The 22355-nt window shown below is 32.1% G+C and overlaps 1 protein-coding gene across 4 annotated transcripts in view; it reads left to right on the forward strand.

The window, feature by feature from the left end:
* LOC106471852 (afadin-like) overlaps nt 1–22355 on the forward strand; it is a 128012-nt gene that overhangs the window by 95996 nt on the left and 9661 nt on the right. For 2 of the 4 annotated variants that reach the window (XM_022401280.1, XM_022401289.1), the window contains exons 19-27: nt 5872–5937; nt 7089–7162; nt 8255–8373; nt 8985–9143; nt 10883–11258; nt 11866–12156; nt 12562–13182; nt 15530–15644; nt 20566–20625. In XM_022401280.1, coding sequence (XP_022256988.1) covers nt 5872–5937; nt 7089–7162; nt 8255–8373; nt 8985–9143; nt 10883–11258; nt 11866–12156; nt 12562–13182; nt 15530–15644; nt 20566–20625 — 1881 coding nt within the window. The remainder of the gene's footprint in view (nt 1–5871; nt 5938–7088; nt 7163–8254; nt 8374–8984; nt 9144–10882; nt 11259–11865; nt 12157–12561; nt 13183–15529; nt 15645–20565; nt 20626–22355) is intronic. The other 2 variants (XM_022401282.1, XM_013932479.2) reach the window with 2 other exon arrangements.

Consider the following 22355-nt stretch of genomic DNA (forward strand, 5'->3'; position numbering starts at 1 on the left):
CTTGTAGTCCATGTCGTCAGGTTCTTGCAAGAAGTGGAGATTCTTGTAGTCCATATTGTTAGGTTCTTGTAAGAAGTGTATATATTTGTAGTCCATGTCGTCAGGTTATTTATTTTCCTCCCTGACAGAGTGAAAAAGAACTACCACGAAATAATCGTATGACTTAGCACAGAAAATTGTTAAGAAATACATATCAAGCAGAGCCTTCCAGTGGGTCAGCGGTAAGCCTGAAGGTTTTTAAGGCTTTGATACCCGTGGTGGCCATAGCACAAATAGCCAGTTTATGCTTAACTATAAACAAGTAGAACCCTTTGTGACAGTGGAATTCTCAATAATATAGCAGAGTTTACTTTTCCTGTGTTATCTGGTATCATGGTTACAAATATGTGATGATATTTACGTATTGAGTAAAAACGCTTAAATACTGTTATGTTCAGATAAAGCTAACGAATTTGAACTTGCGGGATTGTACACGTTATTTTGTTACCACAAAGATACGATAACGATACCCTGTCTTTGTGTTTAATTAATTTCTTGAACCTACGTGTTTTTCTAACATCATGAATTATTTAGTTGCCAAATAGTTGTGTTTTGCATTACCCAAAACTAACTTTGATATTATTTCACCTATGTGATCTTACACCTGTTAGTGTGCGCGCGTGTGTGTTTTAGAAGGAATTTAACAATATTCTCCTACAATATTCATAATTCTGTGTAAGTAAATCATTCCGAAATTGGTGTCCATAAAGTTTATTCACTTCATCCACAAACGAACAATGTAGACTGAACATAAGTGACTTATTGAACATACTGTACGTAAAGAAATAAAACTAAAACTGTAGTTAGAGATTTAACAATAAATATACGAATAAAACATTTAAGATGTCGCCATCTGTCGACAAAACTTGTTACTCATAATAATTCTCGTTACTCTTGTTTGTTATTTGCTAAAGAATAAGGTGGGTGTGGTTATCGACATACCACAAGGACAACAACACGAACGTAGGAGTGTTCCCCTCTATCAATCTTGTATGCCTAGATTAACAGATACGTGTATGGCTAAGTGTTTAATCTGTGTTTTAAGCTGTACAGTTGTAGCAGAAGCAATCCAGCGGAATATGTTAAACGTCTTTCCAGAAAAGGGAAGCTTTTGAATATATATTCTTTATCACGACGGCATGTTATTTAGTATTATGCTTGGTTGTGGCCAGACAGTTTAAATGTAAATAGGGAGGGGCTTACTGTTACACTAACGCCCATTTTTAATGATATATAAAATGAGCTAAGACGAACGAGATTATAAGCCTTATTTGAAAGTTTCGAATGAGAGTTATCGACAGGAACTCAATCAGTAAAAGCTACACCTTGTAATACGAAAGTAATGCTTATACACATTCAAATAATGAATCTTGAAAGCGGTAAAAATGTTAGTAATACAAGCCGTGCGGAATAAAATTAACGAACTACGTGTGTATAATATATAGTTTTGATAAACTAGTTTTTCCGTTGTAACAATACTCAAGTTGCCAGATTTGAGTGACCTCCTATTGTCATAATATATTACTGACCCTTTCGGTAAATATTTAAATCACTGTGTCAGTGAAGTAGTACTGTGTTCCACTGCTGCTTTGAATTATTGCAGAAGGACCGGGGGCGATGTTAAAATCATACTGCTGAGAGTAACAAGTCACCCACTCAGAAGTGCGAACGAGACGCCTCGTGGGAGTTATTTAATTAGTTTTATTTTATGAAATGGTACCGCCATTACTTTTCGACACGAAAAATTCTAAGAATTTTTCTTTTTTACTACTGTAATAACTTTTGAGAAGTCGAGATGTTTAACGAATTTGAAAAAAAGGAGAAACAACCATAAAGTAATAATAAGAAGAAAAGAAATCCAATGTAATATTATTATTATTCTTGCACAATTCTTCACGAAGAGCTTAATGCTCACAGACGTTTCTAATTTTGTGAACTGATAGACTACAGACTCAAAAACACCCATTCGTATTGCGTATCAACAACTTCAAAGTGCTGAGCAAGATTTTTAGCAACTGGACACGAACCATAAACCATTGGATTTGCATTCCGGAACGCTAATCACCAGATCCCGACCCGGCCCATATAAAATATCGTTGTGCGTCTTTGAATATCTCTTCATTTCTGGGTGGGTAAGACTTTCTTTTTTTTTCTCTCGTTTATTTACTAGTGACGTACCCGTTCAATGCACAAGGAAGACATAGAGACCCCACCCTCACCCGGATGCGGTATAGGGTTTCAGACAAAAACGGTGGCCCTCGAATGCCACCTCGTTAAGGGGAGCGCTAGGGATTTGGTGACAATCAGTCCATTGGTTCGCCAGTTATATACTATATCTTCCTCAGTGGGGAATACATTTGGTATATAATCATGAGGTTGTCTAAATCTGTGGGGACACCATCACGATGAAAAGGTAGCAAAAGCAAAATTCAAGATAATGAAGTCTAACGTTGTTGCCCCCCTCCTTCCCGTTGTGAACAGAGCCCCGATAGCCCATTGTGTAGTTTGTGCTTAACAATAACAAACTAACGTTGTTTATTTATATTTTACCCCTCTCTAAACATTTTGGTCCCAAATCTAAACCATGTATTTGTAATTATTCAAGACTAACCCGTGCTCTTGTGTTTCAAAAGGTTGGCCACAGCTGACCCCTGCTTTGGTCAGTTGAGTTTAGTAATTATAGCAACATCATGATCTTACCAACCCAGATAGAATGATGGCAGAGATTATCATCTGTCCAGATAGGGTGGTGGTTATTATCTGTTATTTGTGAATATTGATGATCTACAAAGTAAACCTGAACGTCACATCTGACTTCAGAATGACACTCGTACTGTAGAAACTAAGGTTAACGAGGAGCAACATGGCTGACCATTGCTTTACGAACCGTATTCCATTAGTATTTTTAATAACCCGAAGAAGAATAGTCAACTATTCGAAAGCGCTCGAGTTTTGGGTCTCGTTTTGAAAATATTACAACTTTTGTAGGTGATCCTGTGTGCTAACTACTTAACCTGGATTTAATAACCACAGTCATTCAAGGAAGTAGATAATGAAATCACGTGGCATGTTTTTGAATTTGTAGAGTGAAGCTATTTCTTATTCTTCTGATAATTACCAAATTATTCATAACACGTGTTCCTCTTTAAGTTTCTCTTTTGTATTTTGTTAAACATGTATTTAGATAGAGAACAGATAATTCAGGTAGGCGTGTTATCGATTTTAAACTTGGGAAACGCCCGAAAACGAAGTCAAAATATTTTTTCTCTTCCTTTTTTTCCACCAGGGTGTTTTAGCTGGGATGATTATCATTTGATGCGTGTATTATAAACTTGTGTGATTTCAAGCATGATTGGATACAACTTGATTGTTGTCCTTGTGCGTATAATTAGGATAAAATATTTTATCATTGTGGCAAGGAAAACTTGTCTACCTATCTTCAGAATGAGCGAAATACCAGATTTTTGTTTTTACTTTTAATTTTAAAGTCTGCGTAAGAACGGGTTAGCACGAAGTACGTGCCGTATAAATGTGACCATGAACCGTCTCTCTTGCGATTCTTAGCTTAACATTGCTGCTACAAGGTGGCGCCGTGCACCTACCAAACGTGATGTAGCATTATAGCGGATGATGACCGAAGTGCGTTTTGCGCGGTGGACTTGGTTACGTGCGATCAGACAACCAAAGAATTCATCATTGTGTAATTTAATCACAGGGTCAGTTGGTAGAAAGACGTGGCATTTTCTCACGTGTTATTTTTGTTTAGTTATTTGTTTTCTTGTAGGGTAAACATTAAAGTATTTTCAGTTGACACAGCGTGCTTTTGCTGATAATGATAGTTTCAAATGATGTTTAAAAAAAACCATTGTTTCAATCGTTTCAATTCCCAGGACACTTAACGAGCTAGTAGCAGTTTTTTTACATGTACCAGCTTTGGTTTGTTTTTGAATTTCGCGCAAAGCTACACGAGGGCTATCTGCGCTAGCCGTCCCTAATTTAGCAGTGTAAGACTAGAGGGAAGGCAGCTAGTCATCACCACCCACACCAACTGTTGAGCTACTCTTTTACCAATGAATAGTGGGATTGATTTTCACATTATAATGCCCCCATGGCTGAAAGAGCGAGCATGTTTGATGGGACAGGGATTCGAACCCACTGATTGCGAGTCAAACACCCTAACCACCTGGCCATGCTGGGTCAATCCCAGCTTTGGTCTTGAAGCGGCAAATACAGTTCAAATATAATATTAAATTGTATTCAAAACAGTAAAATGTTTACCCCAAATGTCTAGTGTCATCTGTGAAAGCCTGAGATGTCATCACTCAATAAAATGAATTTTTAATAACTATACTAAAAGTCTACTGTGAAGTTCAGTAAACACGATCTCATTAAAACAACTATGACAATGAGTTAAAATTCAGCATATTTTGAAAGTCTTTTGCTGTCAACATGTCAATACTTTATAACTCCATTTATCCTTTAAGTTAAAAACTTGGCATATTTTGCACATATGTTTGCTGTGCTATTAATGCATGTTTTGATGTCGTAGACATAAATAACGAAAAAAGTGACCGAAAAATATCTATGAATGAGATTTTCTATATTAACTCCATTAAAATCATCTCGGAGTAAGTTCATCAGTATATCATTTGTTCCTATCATTTCTGAAAACAAATTGCAAAATTAAAGGGTTATAAAGTCACTTCAAATTCAAATATTTTAACCATTTACAAGCACTTAAAGATCTAAGAAAGATTTTAAACAAAGATGGAATTTATCAAATTAGGTGTAGTTGTGGTAAGATGTACATAGGACAAAGAAGAAAGATATTACCTTAACCTCAGCTTTAGCTGAACATCACTGGAACTGTGATGGTATAATTGGAAAATTGTGAAAGAAATGAACAAAAAAAAAAACGTAGAAAGGAACTGGAGAGAAAGTATTTGCATAATTTAACAATAAAGACCCTTTTGTTTAAATAGAGATGATAAACCAAGCAATATATCCTATTGGAAATTTGTTCAGTCTTAAGTGTTCCCTTATATACTACTTACTTTATCCTCCTCCTTGTGTCTCCTGACTTTATTTTAAAAATAAGCTTACCCATTTAATGGTTGAAGCTTTTAATCTAGGCTTAGCTAACACTGTATTCACAATTCCCAATTATGTTAATGAAACTAATCTTAAAAACAGATAAGGACGTTTTCTTTCATTATTCCAAAAAATAACACCTTTGTATTTTTTTCTTTTAATATACAGTAGCACAGTGTGTGTGGAAATAAGTAACTCTTAATACCTAATTGTGTGTTAAATAGTTTGTTTTCTTTGAAAATATAGGAAAATAACTAGTGCTGTGATGTTGCTGATCTGGCTATAATATTTTTGCTTGGTATTTTATTTTTCATGTATGTTTCATGTTTTATTCACTAGGGGGCCAAGTTTCTTATTCCCAAAACGTTTATACATACAGGATGTAATATGAAAATTTACATTTAGAAGATTTAAAATGTGTATATCATAATAACAGGCACTAAAGGGGTGTGATTTGATGTATTTGACTACTACTGTGTCTTACATGGTGTTTTCTGTTTAATATAACTTTTGTATAGAATAGTTTGTTTTTTTACCTTTAGTTGCAACTGTTTCCTCATCTCTTTCTCACATTCTATTAGTCTGATTATCTGAAGAAGTTTCTTAGTTACCTCCACTTTCAGTCCAGATAACCAAACTTATTTCTCAGAAATGTACTGTTCCTAGAAGCTGTTTTTATTTTAGACATTTTTTGAGTTTTTGAGGCCCTCTTATGAACGTTTCGTTTGTGCTTGATTTCAGGGAGCTACACAAGAAAAATTAGGGATATATATCAAGTCTGTTGTAAAAGGTGGAGCAGCTGATCAGGTGAGATTTAGGTATTATTTTAAAGTACTACGTCAGAAAGCATTTGGGTACTATTTTGAACTACTCTTATCAGGTGAGTTTTGGATATTAAACTCTCTATCAGGTAAGATTTGTCTTTTTATTCTAAACTACTTCATCAGAGGAGATTTTGGTGTTATTTTCAACAACTTTATCAAGTGTGAGGGTTGATTATTATCTTAAACTAATATATCAGAGGGTATTTTAATGTATTTTATAAGGTGAGCATTGGGTGTTATTTTAAATTATGAATCGGTAAAGTATAGCTGATTTTGTATTTTAGGTTTGCTTATGATCAGTTAAAAATTAAATTTGGTCTAGTAATTAGAACAAATATATTTTTCTAAATTATATTGACACTGTGTGTGTGTGTGTGTGTGAGTGGCAATAATGATGTGAGACAAGCTTAGTCTTGATTAAACATGTGCACTGTTTAAATACAAGTTTATATTAATAGCTTGTGAGCATTTTGAGGTTTGGAAGTAGTGATTGTGGCAAGCATGTATGTCAAGGTGCTTTCAGTCTGTTTTCTGACCTATTTTTATTACTTTTGTAGGCAAGTATAAATGTGGCATTTAGCCAGAATTGCTCTTTAAAGATTAGTACGATGGTGAAAAATGCAGTTTTTCCTTTTTGAAAAAAATTTAAACAATTATAAATATATTTCTAAAGTTAAAACAAGAATTTTTGAAAGCTACACAGAATTAGCATAAATATGTAAAAAAAAAAATTTAAACTTCTGAACTAGTTTTGGATATATTAAGGAGTATACTTTTTAAATTTTAATATTAATGAAATTATAATTAAATTCTAAGTACTGTTACATATTAACCAAAAGGCAGATTTTGTTTCTGAAAGTTAAAAAAAAATTAAATAACTCTGAAAATGCTATTGATTTTTTTTTTACTGTTGTGCATTTGTTTTTAAATATGTTAATGTATTAATAATGTTTTAATATTGTTCTCTGATGAAATTGTTACTTTCTAAGGGAAGTGTTAAACTCTTGAATTTTATTTTTATTGACTATGTTCAATGTACATGCTTTGAAGATAAATAAAGTCATATAATATACTCTGAAAATAAGATGTAAATGAAGTTGTTAAAAGAAAAATAAAACTTAATTCTACATGTAGGATGGGCGACTTCAAGCTGGTGACCAGTTACTTAAAGTAGATGGACAGTCTTTAGTTGGAATTTCTCAAGAAAAGTGAGTTTTTGTGTTCTGTTTTGATTAAACGTTTTTTTTAATTCTTTTTTATTATGATTTACAAATAACAAATGTAATACTGGTATCTAGATAGAAATGATTTAACATCTGGCTTCTCATTTTCAAAAGCTATTATCGCAGCACGACAGCTTTCTGTAAACAATCGATCAAATGAGCAGCCTTCTTGTCGATTTTTACAATCATGCTTATGAAGTGTGCATACTGTCATGAGTACTTTTCTTCATTTAACTTTCTTATCTAACCTAATAAATTGCTAATTTTTACATTTTAGCTACTTTTATAACAATATATAAGAAGCATAAAAAAACAAATACAATAAGTTTGATATTTACATCTGGAGTCTGTTTTGCTTTTGAGCCTCCAATGAAATTTAACACTTCTTTTCTGTAATGATGATAGTAGTAGATAAAATAAGTTTTATATATTTCAGAAATTTGCTAAATTAAGATTTTCAGATATTAAGAAACATGCACAGAATAAATGTTATGAACCTATAAATAGAGGACCATTTAAAATCCCTGATAGTCTCAACAGTGAGCAGTAGTTCATACTTAGGGCCATCATAGACCAACAATGATCTAAGAAAGAGCTGTAAGGCCTAGGTACTCATTCTTATATTGCAACCATAAGTCATGAATACCCCTATGTATATAATGTTTTTTGTTTTGCTTATTACCTATATTGTAATAATTTTTTTTCTACTTTTTATTATTTTATTTTTACTTTTATTGGTAAATTAGATATATTAAGCAGATATGATTAATTTATGTTGTTCTCTGTTTTGCTTTATACCCGCACTTTGTTTTTTTTATTTTTAATTGAAGGTAGACAGGTATGTTAAGCATGTCTTAATAAAATATGATCTGTTTTATTTAAGCTCTCTTCACAAGTTTTATTTTTTTTTAGGTACAGTTATAAAATATAAAACAAATCATTGACTTATGTAAATTGTTTTAGAATTTATTAAATGTAACAACTCACCTTTTTTCCCCCATTTATTCATGTAGATTTATTAGAAAATAAATTAGTATAACATCGGAAATTTTGTTTTCTTCTTTATATTGTTTTCAGGGCTGCAGAATTGATGACCCGTACAGGTCCAGTTGTCACACTAGAAGTAGCCAAGCAGGCAGTTGTGTTCCACGGACTTGCTGCTTTACTAACACAGCCCTCTCCTGTTATGCCACGAGGTGAAAACCACTATTCTTTTTTAAGATGATTTTTTGTTATTGAGTAGTTTGAAAAAAATCAAATTTGCCAGGTTTAAAAATTTCTAAAAATCAAAGTAGTCCATATAACAAATTAATTAGCAGTTATATTTAAGACATTAAATACCATATTTTTTTAATGCCAATGATATATAAGTATAATTTACAGTGATGGACATAAGTGCATTCTTTTATGTGGAGACTCCAGTTTTCTTTTCTGTGTATTTACTTGCACATTCCTATGCATCTCCTCGTATAGAAATGCAGTAATCTGTATTACAAAGAAATAGATTTGTTTACTCATTTAACTCATCAACGTTTTGCTTTAGTTGTGGCTAAATTTGCTCAGTTGGGGTTGGCAGTCGTATTTAAATTTTATGTAAAGGTTACAAGTGTAGTTAAAGTTCTATAAGAAAATTAACTCAAAAGAAAATATCCAAACTATTTTGAAAGAGAGAAGATTTTACAGTTTATTCTGTAAACCTTTTATTAAGGTTTTATTATGTTTCTTGTATTTTACATTATTTTAAATCTTCATTTCATACTGGTCTTTTTTTTTGTTGTTTTGAAATAAATTGAAGATAAATTTTTAGGGTTGGCATTTCCAGGTCCCAGACATTTAAGTGAACGGGACATTCCCAGTCGAGTTCAACATGACAGAGATCCTGAACGCTATAGAAATATACCCTCAGGTGCTCCTCATATGATGCCTGTTCGTATTCAAGGCAGCAAGAGTGTGCCATCTTTAGCAAGTTAGTATAGCTAATATTAGAAATTATTTCATGTAACATGTTTAGTAGAGTTTTGGTAATATCAGACAATTTTGTACAAGTGATATCAAAACACAACATAGATTGCTAACCTTAAAAGGTTAGTCATATGTGAGTTTTCTGTACAAGATGCTAACCCTAAAAGCCTAACAAGGGAAGTTTATGTGAGCTCATAAGACAGGCTATTACCCTGACAGCTTAATAGTTTGTCAACTGGTGTTGGAGGTTTTTTTATTTTTGTCCTGTTAAACTCTGTTAGTTCTCAATTCATATTGTTCTTGAGATAAAGTAGGTCTTAGAATGTAGATATTGAAATTTTCTATTACGAATTAGAAAAATTACTTAAGTTGTCTAGAGAGGTTTTCTAGTTTATGAGATATTTAATATTTCATGTAAGATTATAGTAAGTTTATAAATTTCAACAACAAAACCTACTGGAAACATTATTATTAGCCATGGCTGAGTGGCTCATAGAATGGCTCGGAGTTTTTTTTTTCAAATACAAACTTTATTCATAGCTCTGTCATTTCTTGACCAGTTTGAGATCTAATTAACATTTTGGATTCAGGAGGTCAAACCCTTCTGATTGATGTGTTTAACAATGCCCAAGGTCTCATAGACTAATTTACTCTAATCCTGCCTAAAATAATTTCAGTTTGAGGTTAGGCTGGTAGAGATCCTGATGAGTGATAAAATGGAATCAGGTATACACATGGCTCACAATTATTATTGCTGGCACACAAAAATATAGCTAGTAAAAAGGAAAAATAGGTCTAATTCTGCTTAAAAGAATTTCAAGTGCTGTGGCTATTGAAGATTCCCTATTGTAATTTAAAGTGCTAAGAAGGAGTATTGGAGTATTGTTACTGACTGAACAATATTAGGATTTGAATGAATGTAGCTTTCTGTTATTAGGCTTGTTTTATATCCTAGAGAATAGGAGACTGTGTCATTGCAGTGGGTTTATTTTTTGTCTTTTGTTATATTATATTGTCTGGCAAGTTTAAAAGCTCATTAAAACTTAAACATAGATTTGGATTGGTATCATTTGTATATCGTCCTCCAGTTTAACATCAGAGGTAGAAGTAATATTGGTTACCTGTTATCACTAATTGCTCTCCTGCTTTAAAAGTGAATACAAGGGCTATGAAAAGTCATGTGGACATCCCAGTAGATAAATGTCTGAATGATTCTTTAACTTGATTATCTGAAGATCTTTCTGTGATGTAGCAAAGGTATGCCACATTCTTTCTTTAAAATGTTGATTTTTGTAGTAGTCATGAATATTTCCTCCATTTTATTTTTCTCTTAATGCCTGGGGTTCACTGTTACAGAGATTTTATGTATGTCTACATACACAAACATATATGGACATCTAAGGCTGATAGACAGCATATTGGCAATATAGCTGTGTGGGCCTTCCTTTTTTTAGATACCTTTATCAACAGGGTATTTTTACCCATCTCACATTATTATTGTTTTTTCTATCCTTTATGCATGGCACTTTTTGTTCCTATACTAATTGTTTGTAATTTGTAAATAAATATCATAGATAAGGAAGTGCTATTGTTATTCCCTCTTTTCTTTAGATTTTAAAAGTGTTTCTTTATGTAAATATCTGTGTATTATATTTACACATACACACACATCTTCTTCAAACCCTTTTAGCTGATTTTTTATTGTTTTATCTATGCACATATATTTAATAATCCAATTTTCAGCTGGTCACCCACCTTCTGAGCCACTTCAGCCATCACCAACAGGTAACCTACGACCTCATGATGTGTACAACCCAGGGTACAGCCGTACATCGTCCACCACCTCAATTCCAAAGGCTACAGAGTTTTTAGGGTCAACTCAAGAGGGTAGTACTCGTTCCAGGTCAACAAGTAACCTTCAACCTGATGCCCATTATGATGGTCGACAATATAATGGCCCAGTGCCTGGACAAGGTGGACCACCCCCTTATTCTCACGTTAATCGTCCCACTTCACAACCTAATCTTCTTGAGCAGCAGCGACCACCAGTCCCAGAAGAACGACACTATCAGAATATTAGCATGTATCAACATCAAAATAACCAGATACCTGCTGCAAGGTTAGTGTTCATTAAAAATACTATAATTAACATGTACAGACAACACAAACATTATTTTTAGTGCTGCATTCCATTCATCCATGCCTTTGTATTCAGTGTTATTTATTCACACTTTGTTAATCACTGAAGAAATTTGTTTTTAAATCATCACATTTTCCAGCAGAAATTGTGCATGATGGGATATAAGAGACGATAATGTTAACATGTGGATAATTGGATAAGTAGGTGAAGATTATCACATTAGGGAATGTATTGTGTATTTGTTTTAATTTATATTATACTGCTAATAAAACATTGGTTAAATGAAAAACTCGTAATGTCAATCCTGAGGTTTTGTAGGGATTTAAATTAACATTTTAATTGTATGATTTTATTTCATATAATAATAATAGATTTTTTGTAAAACTTGGAGTTTTATTTTTGCTCCAGTATATCTAAATCTAGCTCTTTAAAGAGTCTTTGTATCTAGAAACTTCCAAAGTATAATTGATTATTTTCATCTTCTAAGTTACATTCTCTGAAAATGTGTTAGTTATTAATACATACAACTGAAATTTATAATTTTCAGAAAACTATATTACATACCCTTTTTTTTTTGTGTTCCCAGACCATCTCCTCAGCCTCCAAATAACCTTTACCCTCAACAAGGTCATCCACCACGAGTTCATCACGGCTCTTATTCATCCCTGCATCGTTCAGAACAAGCACAACCAGCTCCACAGTCGCCTGTTGACCGTAATCGACCACTATCTACACTAGTGTCATCCAGGGAACAGGAGCAGTATGCCAATTCAGTTGGTTTTCAACAGATTCCACCATCAACTTCAACCCATCGAACACTTGGGCGACAATATAGCAATGGTCCTCCAGACCCTTTTTATGAACAGAAGGATTCAAGGTGAGTTACGCTTTTCATTAACTTTGAAAGTCTATTGGCCTCTTTTAGTTTGACTCGGATTCATGTTAAAAAAAAAAAGATTAATGTGTTTACTATTTTCTTAGTGAGCTTGAACTAATGAACTTCATAATGATATCTAAATGGGATGCTCAAGTAAATGTTTTATGTGTACACACCCATACTTTTACCATGGTCTTATGATATTGAAAATGAGATTTTTTGTATTCAAACATTGGTTTTAGTTTTTGGTCTTAACCTTTACATTTATCACTCACTGAGTAATTTGTCTTCTATTTTCAAATCTTTGAATAAAAATGCCAGTTGTTATTTGCCTTTTTGGCATGAACATTAATAATTGAAAGTTCAGAATTTGGTTATGAGAACATAATTAAGGTTTCCTTGTAGGAAATATGGACACTATGATCAGTTCCACCCACAAAGTGAGCCTCGTCCAACCACTCTAGAGGGAGCAGCTTATCCTGAACATTATCAGGGTAACTATACCCAAATGCCACCACCCCATAATCAGTCTTATACAATGGATTCTAGACAACGAGACCTTCTTCGACAGGAGGCAAAGATGGAAGAGATGCAAGAAGAAGTGCGCCGTCGTGAAGAAAGAGAGTTGATGCAGCAGCAGGCTAGGAATACTGTACAGTGGAATAATAGGCCAGGTTATATGATAGGACCAGGGCAACGGCAACATTCAGTTAATCAGCCAATCAACAGACACCATAACTTTATTCCTCGTGGTCCACCCCAACCTGCTCCTAAACCTCAACACTCATTAGACCAAGGTTTCCCAGTAAATAAACCACAAAGATCTGTAACATCAGGGAGACAACCATTAAATGGTCACTCATGGCAACAGCCTCCACCTCAAGTGAGTTATCGATACGGTGCTGCAGGATACCCTCCACCCTCAGCAGAAACTTCAAATAATCGGATCCAAGTGCAACCTGGTAGACCTAGTCAGCCTGAACCTAAACAAGCAGGAATACTTCGAGGTCAGACTGCACAACACAAGTAAGTATAAGACACTAGTTCCTCTTCAAAAACACTGGTGATTGTTCTGAGTATTTCACATTAGTGATAGAAAACAAAACTAAGCAAATAGTTTTCAGACTTGGTGAAAATTGATATTTTTTTCTTTCCAGTATAAGGTTTGCAGTCAGTACTGGTGGTACTCAGCATCCAGTACCACTACAGGTCTGTCAGTACCAGCAATACCCTGGTTTATATTGTATCATATGTTGAGAGTAATATCTGTTATCACGTGTCCCAATTTCGGAATTTTAACCAAATGCCTCCTCTGGTATTTCAGCTTTGCTTTTCGCAGAATTATAAATGTTTGATGAGGTAGTTTTTGAGTTCATACTTCAGTTGATAAGCGAATCTCACTATGAAAATTGTCAATAGCATGAAATATGGAAACTGGTGACTCCAATGCTCTGGAAGAGAACATGAATGTGCCTACGTGACTGATTGCACATTAGATAGGTGCACGCGTGGTTATCCCTTAGCATGCGGGCAAGTCAAACTGTGCATGTCACGACGTTTTAATGAGTTGCATTTAAAATTTAATTAAACTACTTAATTATCATGGTATATAAACATACTTAACATCAAACCATAGATAATAAATCATATTTCAATGATATTTAAGTTTTTAGTTCTTAATTGTATAAGGAAATATTTAAAAACAATCTCAACTTCCCCTAGTGTGAGAATTTGTTCGTGAGCCGTCTCCTCTTCTGGATTTTTTTGTCTACCTCCTAGAAAACTATGAAATCTAACTTAAAATATTCTCTATAATTTCATCATCGATATTCTGAAGCTATATTTTTATATTCTTCAATCTAATGGGACTAAAGAGCAATCAATAAAAATTCAGAAACCACTTTCCACACCTACCTATGACATGCTCTAATTTACACTTTTCTAATAGATTTTACTGAGGCTGACTCCCATTAAATTTATAACCAGTAGAAAGCCTAGGTTTCAACTCATTCTTTGCCATAGTCATCATACTACGTGAGCTTACAGATAATTGACAATTTAGTTTGATGTGAAAAAAAGATTTCCCACGAGAACACACTGGGAAGAATAGTTGAATTTCTAACTGCTCAAGTCACATGATTAGAGATGCTCGAGTACCGGCAACCTGGTACCACTGGTACTATTGAAAACCCTGTCCAGCACACAGGCATTAAATAAATGGTTGTTGGTTTGTAATTCTTTTCATCCCAGTAATTGCATGGAATAGGCTTAAGCCAGGGCCAGATTAGAGTAAGAAGGAGAGCAAATAGTTGCCCTTGGCTTCCTGATTACAAAGAAAATTTAAAAATAGTAATTAAAAACCTGGTGTCTTGTTGAAAAGCTTATGTTTTCAACTGTGTCACTATTTCAACACCAATTTTAGTCATTTCATTTAAACTATTATTTTGTAATTTTTCATTAATATATTCTTGCTGCTTGTTGTTTCATAAGTATTTACTCACTATTGGACAAAAACATTCATTCTTATGATATTATAAAAATTCACTGTCATTATTTAGTATCTTGTATATTATTTACCCATTGCCTGTGGTTGCTTGTTTCTCAAACTGTAGAGTTAATAAATATTCTTTAGTCTGGTCCTGGCTTAATTTGGAATTAAATGCAAAAAATAAGTCATGCTTATTTACTATGTAAAATTTATATATTTTTTGAAATTTTGAATAAGAATCAATATATTTTAGATTATAATTTCATTTTGTCAAATGAATAAAATTGTCTGAGAACAAAAGTGAAACACAGTTGAAACTTTTCCCTCAGTATTTGTGTTGTTGTCTGCACCAGACTAATAGAAGACTTTTCTTCTGTGAACATTTACACATTTTGGGATGTAATTGCATAGGCTTAAGCAATATTAAATAGACTAGAATTAAATCTTGGTTAAAAAGGGGGTTTAGATGTTCTTTCTGATGTTTTAAGTGTCTGCTTTTCTAGATATATTAGACATTTAAAAATTCATTCAAGCTATACTTTATTGTTTGAGGTTTGATGAGAAAAAGTTGTTGATAATAATAATAATAATCTCTTAAAACACTTCTATCTTCAAACTAGAATTTGGCAGTTTATCTTTCAATGAGATTTGAAACTTAAATTGCATGGATTGTTATGTGTGTGTGTGTATGTATGTTAAATTTTGTTTTACTAATTATCACTGATAATGCTTTATTTCTTTGATGTTAATTTAGGAAAAAAGGCTTTGGTAATACAAGCATGATGTCATCAGCAGTTTAAAATTTGAAAGAAAAATTAGCTCCAATACCTTTGTCTTGACAGAGATAGCTAATTAAGTGATCTCATTTTTTTATCTGATAAACAGAAAATTAGTTGAAACACAAGCTTCAAATTTAGACAGTCAGCAACCGCTCCTGCAAGTGAAAAAGGAAAACAATTTAGTGAGTCCATCTCCATGGGACCGAGAGGCAAAAGAAAATGTAAGATCAATTTTGAGAAGCTCTTTGTTATGACTAATTCATTCTATCTCGGTGCTGTAATGTTTCTTAATTGTTGGTTTAGTTTTCGTAGTTTTTTTTATAGTTGTATAATGGTTTAATTTCCACACGTCCTTTGGAATGTCTTACCAGAAAAGTATATGTTTCTTACTGATGGTGATGGTTTCGTTATCAGAGATTTTTTTTTATGTTTGGGTAGTTGATGTTAGCATTTTGTAAAGTATATTTATGTGTGGTAATTGTTACTTTGTTTCAAGCTTTAAACAACTATTTTTGAATTGTTCTCTACAGATGTATTAATCTATATCTAAAGTTCAGGGTAAATATATTGTAATCCATGAAAACTAAATGCAAGTAGTTCCATTTAAAAACAAAACTGAAACACATTTCTTGTCACAGTTGTGTAATGAAGATTTTTACTGTTTTGTGTTCACTTAATATTTGTTTTGGTTTGAAGAAAAACTGAAATACTATTTTTCAATATGTGAAATTTGCAACAGAAAAATATTTAACCTCTGTGGATGATCTGTTATTCTACAGACCACATCTGAAAAAATATGTTGACTCATTTAACTCAAGATTTGGTCTCAGCCAATTTGGCTGACCTCGTAACGATCACGTGACCATGAAACCATACATATTATAATTTCAGTAAACTAGCTTTCAGTAATTCTTACATATTTGTTGTACACAAAAAGAAAAATCAGAATTTTTAATAATGTATTTATACTAAAGATTTGCTTGTGAATTTCTGAAGGTATTACTAAGTCAGTCTGAGTGTAAGGTGATTTTCATGCTAAGAATAAAAATACTTCTTTTTGTCTGAACAGTTTTCATATTTAATTTGCATAACCTGTAGAACTTCCTAAATGGATATCAATATTTTTTTCTCTCAGTAAAATCATATATTTTATCTGTTATTTTCTTTACCCTAACACTTTTCAAAATCTGGTATTTAGGGTAAAATGAAGTTGAATATATGAAATAAGTCTGAATTGCTCTTTTCTTTCTAGAATGACTTCATATCATAACAGACAATTATTTATCTACAACCTTTCACATTTGCTTTGATTAAAGGTGTGCTTAGATCACCTTAGAGTGCAATAAAACTGTATCACAGTGGGACAGTTTTGTGTATACAAACAAGCACGTTACAACTACTTCAAATGATATGCTTGTGCTAAGATATCAAGTATCACAAGGAATTAATTTTTTTCATTTATGTTTTCTTATCTAAGCAACTAAGTTTTCAATATTTACATTTTAATTACTTGTATAATAATAAGAAATATACATAAAAAAAAACAAATTTACTACTTACATCTTGACTCGGGCCTTTTGCCATTGATGTGTTAGGTACTCTAATCCTCTGTTTTTGTGATGATGTTGATTGTTCACAAAATTATTCATGTTTATTTCAAATATGCATTTTAGAGTATGAAAAATTATCCTGCACTAAAATAGAATGTAGTGAAACTACTATAACTGTACTGGCTTTTTTAATTAACTATGAATAGGTTAAAAAATTCCATTAGCTGCTTGATGTGGACATCACAATAGCAAAAAGATTAAACTAAGGCTAAATATTAAATTATGAGCACCAAAAGGAATTAACTTATGTAAAGAATCTTGTAAAGAAAAAACCTGTTCTTTCTATTGGTTGTAAAAATTATGGTGTTTTTTTTAATGACAGAATGATATGGGAGGAGCACATTATGTAGGTTTGACATTTTAATTTTAATCTCAGTAAAGCAAGAAGATTGAAGGCTATAAGTGTATATACTGACTTGCTAATATTTGTAGTATGTGTTTGTAATTTAGTTTGACACTCATAAGATGTTTTAAGGGTAGAAAAAATTGGGCAATTCTAACTGCATTTGCATCACATGACAGACAAGTCAAGATTGATAACTTATTTACATATTTTGTTTTTAAATTAAGAAATTAACACTTAGCATTAAAACTGTTCAGTAAAATTTTTATCTAAGTGGATTAACATATACTACTAATAAAAGTATTTCATTTAAGTTTTATATCTAACTGTAAAAAGGTCATGACATCTGCTCCCTGCCCCCATCTGTATCCAGAGGGTTAAGGTGGTTACGTTCACTCATAGTTTTGTTTTATATTGATCCAACTTTTCAAGTAGTACAAACAGTGTTGATTTTATAGTCTGAATCATCCTCTAGTTACTGCTAATTAAAGTTGGGCAAAGAGAGTGATTTGATAATCAATCAGTCATTGGTCTCTCTTGGGACTTTAAAAATAGTAATAATTGGAAACGTTAATTGATTATTGTTATAAGTTGTGACACTAACTAATGGCAATATTTTGATACTTGAATAACTGGAATAATAGAAAACAATAATAACTGAAAACATTAATTTCAATTACTTGATTATTCTTATTACATTAATGGATTTAACCATAATTTCAATTAATTGACAGTTTTACTTGATACTAATTAGTGTAATTGATACTCTAAGTGTAATTGATTAATTGAGTTAATTGTCCAGCTTTACTGCTAATACAGTAAGAGTTTATAATATTTTCTTTTATTGAGCTGGAAGCAGTATTTTCAAAAGGTCTGAAGGAGAGTTGGTAAAATATGACAAGTCTGAATATATGTGCAAAGGTAACTTTTGTTCTGGGTGTATAATTCTGATAACTTTCAAAGAATTTGTTTATAAATTTTTTTGCTTCATATTTGGATATTGCCTTCTTAAAATTTCTCTGTTTAAAAATGAAGATAGAAAACAAACAAACATTGGTCTTAAATCAGTTTTATGATTCGGTGATGTGTAAAAGAAATTTTTCGAAATGGAAAGTTATAAGATCATGAAGTAGAAAATAATGTGCAAAAAAAAAGTGTTTTAAAGATGAAAAAAATGTCTAAAATTTCAACTTCCTTTTCAAACTTAAGAAAGATAGCAGTACTTTCAGCTACAGTCTTATTATCTTGTATATTCCTACTGTCTCGGGTATATCTAACATTAGGTTAGACTACATCAAAATGTGGGTGATGAAAATACCATAACTAAGGAGATGTTATTATTATTCATAGGACATCATATTCTTCATTACCATTTATCAATGTTTCATCTTGCCTTTTTTTTTCAAGTATTATCATCATCCTTTTCAGTAAGCTGTTCACAAAAGTATCCTGATATTTTTTAAAATGGTAAACATTGTTATGTGGTGTTTAAATCATAAATCGACCCTGTATCTGCATGAGGTAAAATTAATTTCAGAACCTCTCTAATTCATCGAACAAATCTTGAAATTATACAAGCATCTTTTTTTAGTAGGTCAAATGATGTGTAAACATTTCTCATTAATTCTTTCTTAAGAGGTAAAAATGTGTAATGGTCTTACAAAAACATGCTTGTTATGACAAATACTGTGTGAAGGTCTTGCATAACATGCTGTTATGACTAAAATATTAAAATATGGTCTTAAAAAAAATGTTTGTAATGGTTAAAATGTGTAGAAATGGTATTATAAAAACGTGATTGTTGTTAGGTGTAACAGTATGCAAAAATAAAAATCTCATAAAACAAAGTTTTTATCTAAAAATATGTAAAGAAGATAGAATGTTTTTAATTCTAAGAATATGTGGAGGTATTATAAAGCATTTTAGTATAATAGGTTTTAAAAAAAAATGTCTTGTAACGTTTTTACTAGGTCTGAGAATATGAAGAAAAAAAAGGTCCTGGAGTAATATTTACAAAATCTGAGAATATGCTATGAAAACTTATAGAGAATATCCTTATAGTGAGCCATTTTGACTAAAGTTAGAAATTATGTGCCTGTTGAAATATTTCTGATAGAAAACCATTATGATATTTAATTAGAATATTACTAAAATTTTGAAGTGTGTGTGTCGATTAACTTATCAGTAATATTGAAATATGAAGTTGTGGGCTTTAACAACAGTTTAATACTTTATCTTAGCTCAAGATTGGGTTGCTCCAGAATTGTTTAACATACAAGTCTGTGACTTCATCACAAGAATGAAATGTAAAATTAATTCAATGATTGATATTATAAACATCTGGGTAAAATCTAGCAGACTTGTTTAAATATTAAGATGTTTTCAATTTGAAAGAATTGTAATGCAATTAGATCCTTGTAATAGAAAGTAGTGAAAAAAAAAAGATCAAGTATACTAACAGCTAGATTGAACAGTTTGTAGGAGAGAAGCCAAAATAGTTTACAAATATCCACTTTGAAGGTTGTAATCACACTGTAGGATTTTACTTTCAAAGCTAACCATGGATAATGGTTGCTAGTGTTAGTTGAAGCCAGAAAGTTTTTTGTACTTTTGTCCAGGATGTATTTATTTTTTCTTGAGCTTGAAGATGGGAAAAATGACTTTAAAAAATATAGTTAAATTTCAAAGTCTTGTCCATTGTGGCATATATTTTGTAAAGACTATTTTTATACACTGCTCAAATACTTTTATCTTTCCATCATAGAAATATTTTATTTCAAAGTATTTTTTTCTATGTAATCGCTAGCTGCTGCTTTAAATCTGAAACAGGGGAGCTAAAGCTTGGTAAATTTGTTTTAGGTTAATCACTATATCATAAAAAAGAAAAATTCTCAAAGCAAATTCATTTGGTGCTCAGCTTGTATTTCCTGCATTGAATTATCGTAATATCTGTATTCTTATACTTATCTTTCAACTTATAATTTAAAAGACCAAAAACTTTCTTGAGAGAAAATAAAGTATACCAAAAAAGATTCCTTACCATCTTTATGTGTTTGCAGAGTTCAGTGTTTAGAAGGAGTATTTGGAGTATATTTTCATTTCATATTTGTTAGTCTACCAATTAAACAGAATCATTTCTATCCAAGTTATTTCAAAATAGATCTTCTCATTGCTGTTTTTACTCTTCAGATGCGTTTTGTGCCCACTATCTCGTACACTCCCCCTTCTCTTAGAACAGCTGTTGACAGTGTGAGTATGCAGGCCTTTAAAAGTGGTTTGAGATAAGTCTCCCTGTGTGATGTAGATAACAAAAGTGAAGTCAGTTTTAACCTTTCTTTTTGCATGCATGTGAGTGTTTTGTATTAAAATCCTCCCGAGATTGAGAATGACCTAGGTCAAATACAGCATGTACACCAAAGTGAATTGAAGAAGTGGGTTTGGCATGATGTTTGTTAAAAATGCAGGGTCTGCTTTGGTCATCACAAACAAGATCTGTATCATTTGTGAGTGTTAAATCTTTTATGATAAACACCAGATCTGAACAGTAAAATTTCTAATAGTTTGGGCTATTTTTTCAGAAATTTGCAAGGCTGCTGAAAGCAGGGGATTCCAAAGTAGACCTTAAATGTTGATAAATAGCTAGATAAATATATTTTAAGTTTGGTTTTTTGTGACATACAAGTTTTAGTACATGTGAAAAATTAAAAACATAATTATTATAAAGTTTACTTGTAGTAAAACTGTGCAATTCTAGTTTCATTTTCAGTAGTAGTAGCACTAAAATTGTTGTATGGTCCTTTGTGAATCTTGACACTGTAAACCTATGATACATTTAATTATAAAATATAAAATAGCACAGTTATGTTATTAATTTTTTCAACTAAGTTGCAAAGATGTCCTTTTTTTTAAGCATGCAAATGCTATTGTTCGTGTGGTCTGTAGAGCACTTATTCCCATTATATAATTTGATAAATAAATCAAATATTTTGCACCTAATCATCCATTTTAATAATGTAGTAAAAGTTAATAAAGCTTCTTTTAATACAAGATATATTTTTTATCACAGTCAAAAGGTGTTAAAATATGTGAAATTATAACCAGTAAAACTGCTTTAATAACATTTACTCTACCTTATGTTCAATGATTCTTCAGTCTTTTTGCTTAGTTTGACAGATTATTAAAATGTTATTGTTACTTAACATCATTAACAAGTTAGTAGTTCTTCAACACTGTATTTATTGAACTGTTCAAGGATTTTGGCAAAAATTATTAAAAGATCCAAAGTTATGCAAGTTTTTGTAACAAAATGTAGTTCTACCTCTTGAGCTTGACAGAAATTACATTTTTTGCATCTTTACTAATCTTCATGACAGAAGTTTAAATTTACAGATCTTGAACATCTGTTTGACAGTGTTAAAAGAAACAAAAGGTCTAGAGCTACGTAGCAAGAGTATTAAAATTTGCAGCTTTACTAGTCTTCATGACATAAATTTAAATACGCAGGTCGTTTGACAATATTAAAAGAAGCAATATGTGTACAGCTACGTAGCAAAAGTATTAATACATGTATTCTCATATCATTCTTATTAATAATAAGTTAAACTTACTGCAGCTCTGCCACTGTACTTGACATCTTGTTGTACAGCAGTCCTGACACTGCCCAACCATGACAGTGTGTTAAACATACTGCAGCTCTGCCACTGTACTTGGCATCTTGTTATATAGCAGTCCTGACACTGCCCAACCATGACAGTGTGTTAAACATACTGCAACTCTGCCACTGTACTTGACATCTTGTTATACAGCAGTCCTGACATTGACCAACCTTGACAGTGTGTTAAACATACTGCAGCTCTGCCACTGTACTTGACATCTGGTTATACAGCAGTCCTGACACTGACCAACCTTGACAGTGTGTTAAACATACTGCAGCTCTGCCACTGTACTTGACATCTGGTTATATAGCAGTCCTGATACTG

The sequence above is a fragment of the Limulus polyphemus genome, unplaced genomic scaffold (assembly GCF_000517525.1).
Source record: "Limulus polyphemus unplaced genomic scaffold, Limulus_polyphemus-2.1.2 Scaffold115, whole genome shotgun sequence".
NCBI lineage: Eukaryota > Metazoa > Arthropoda > Merostomata > Xiphosura > Limulidae > Limulus > Limulus polyphemus.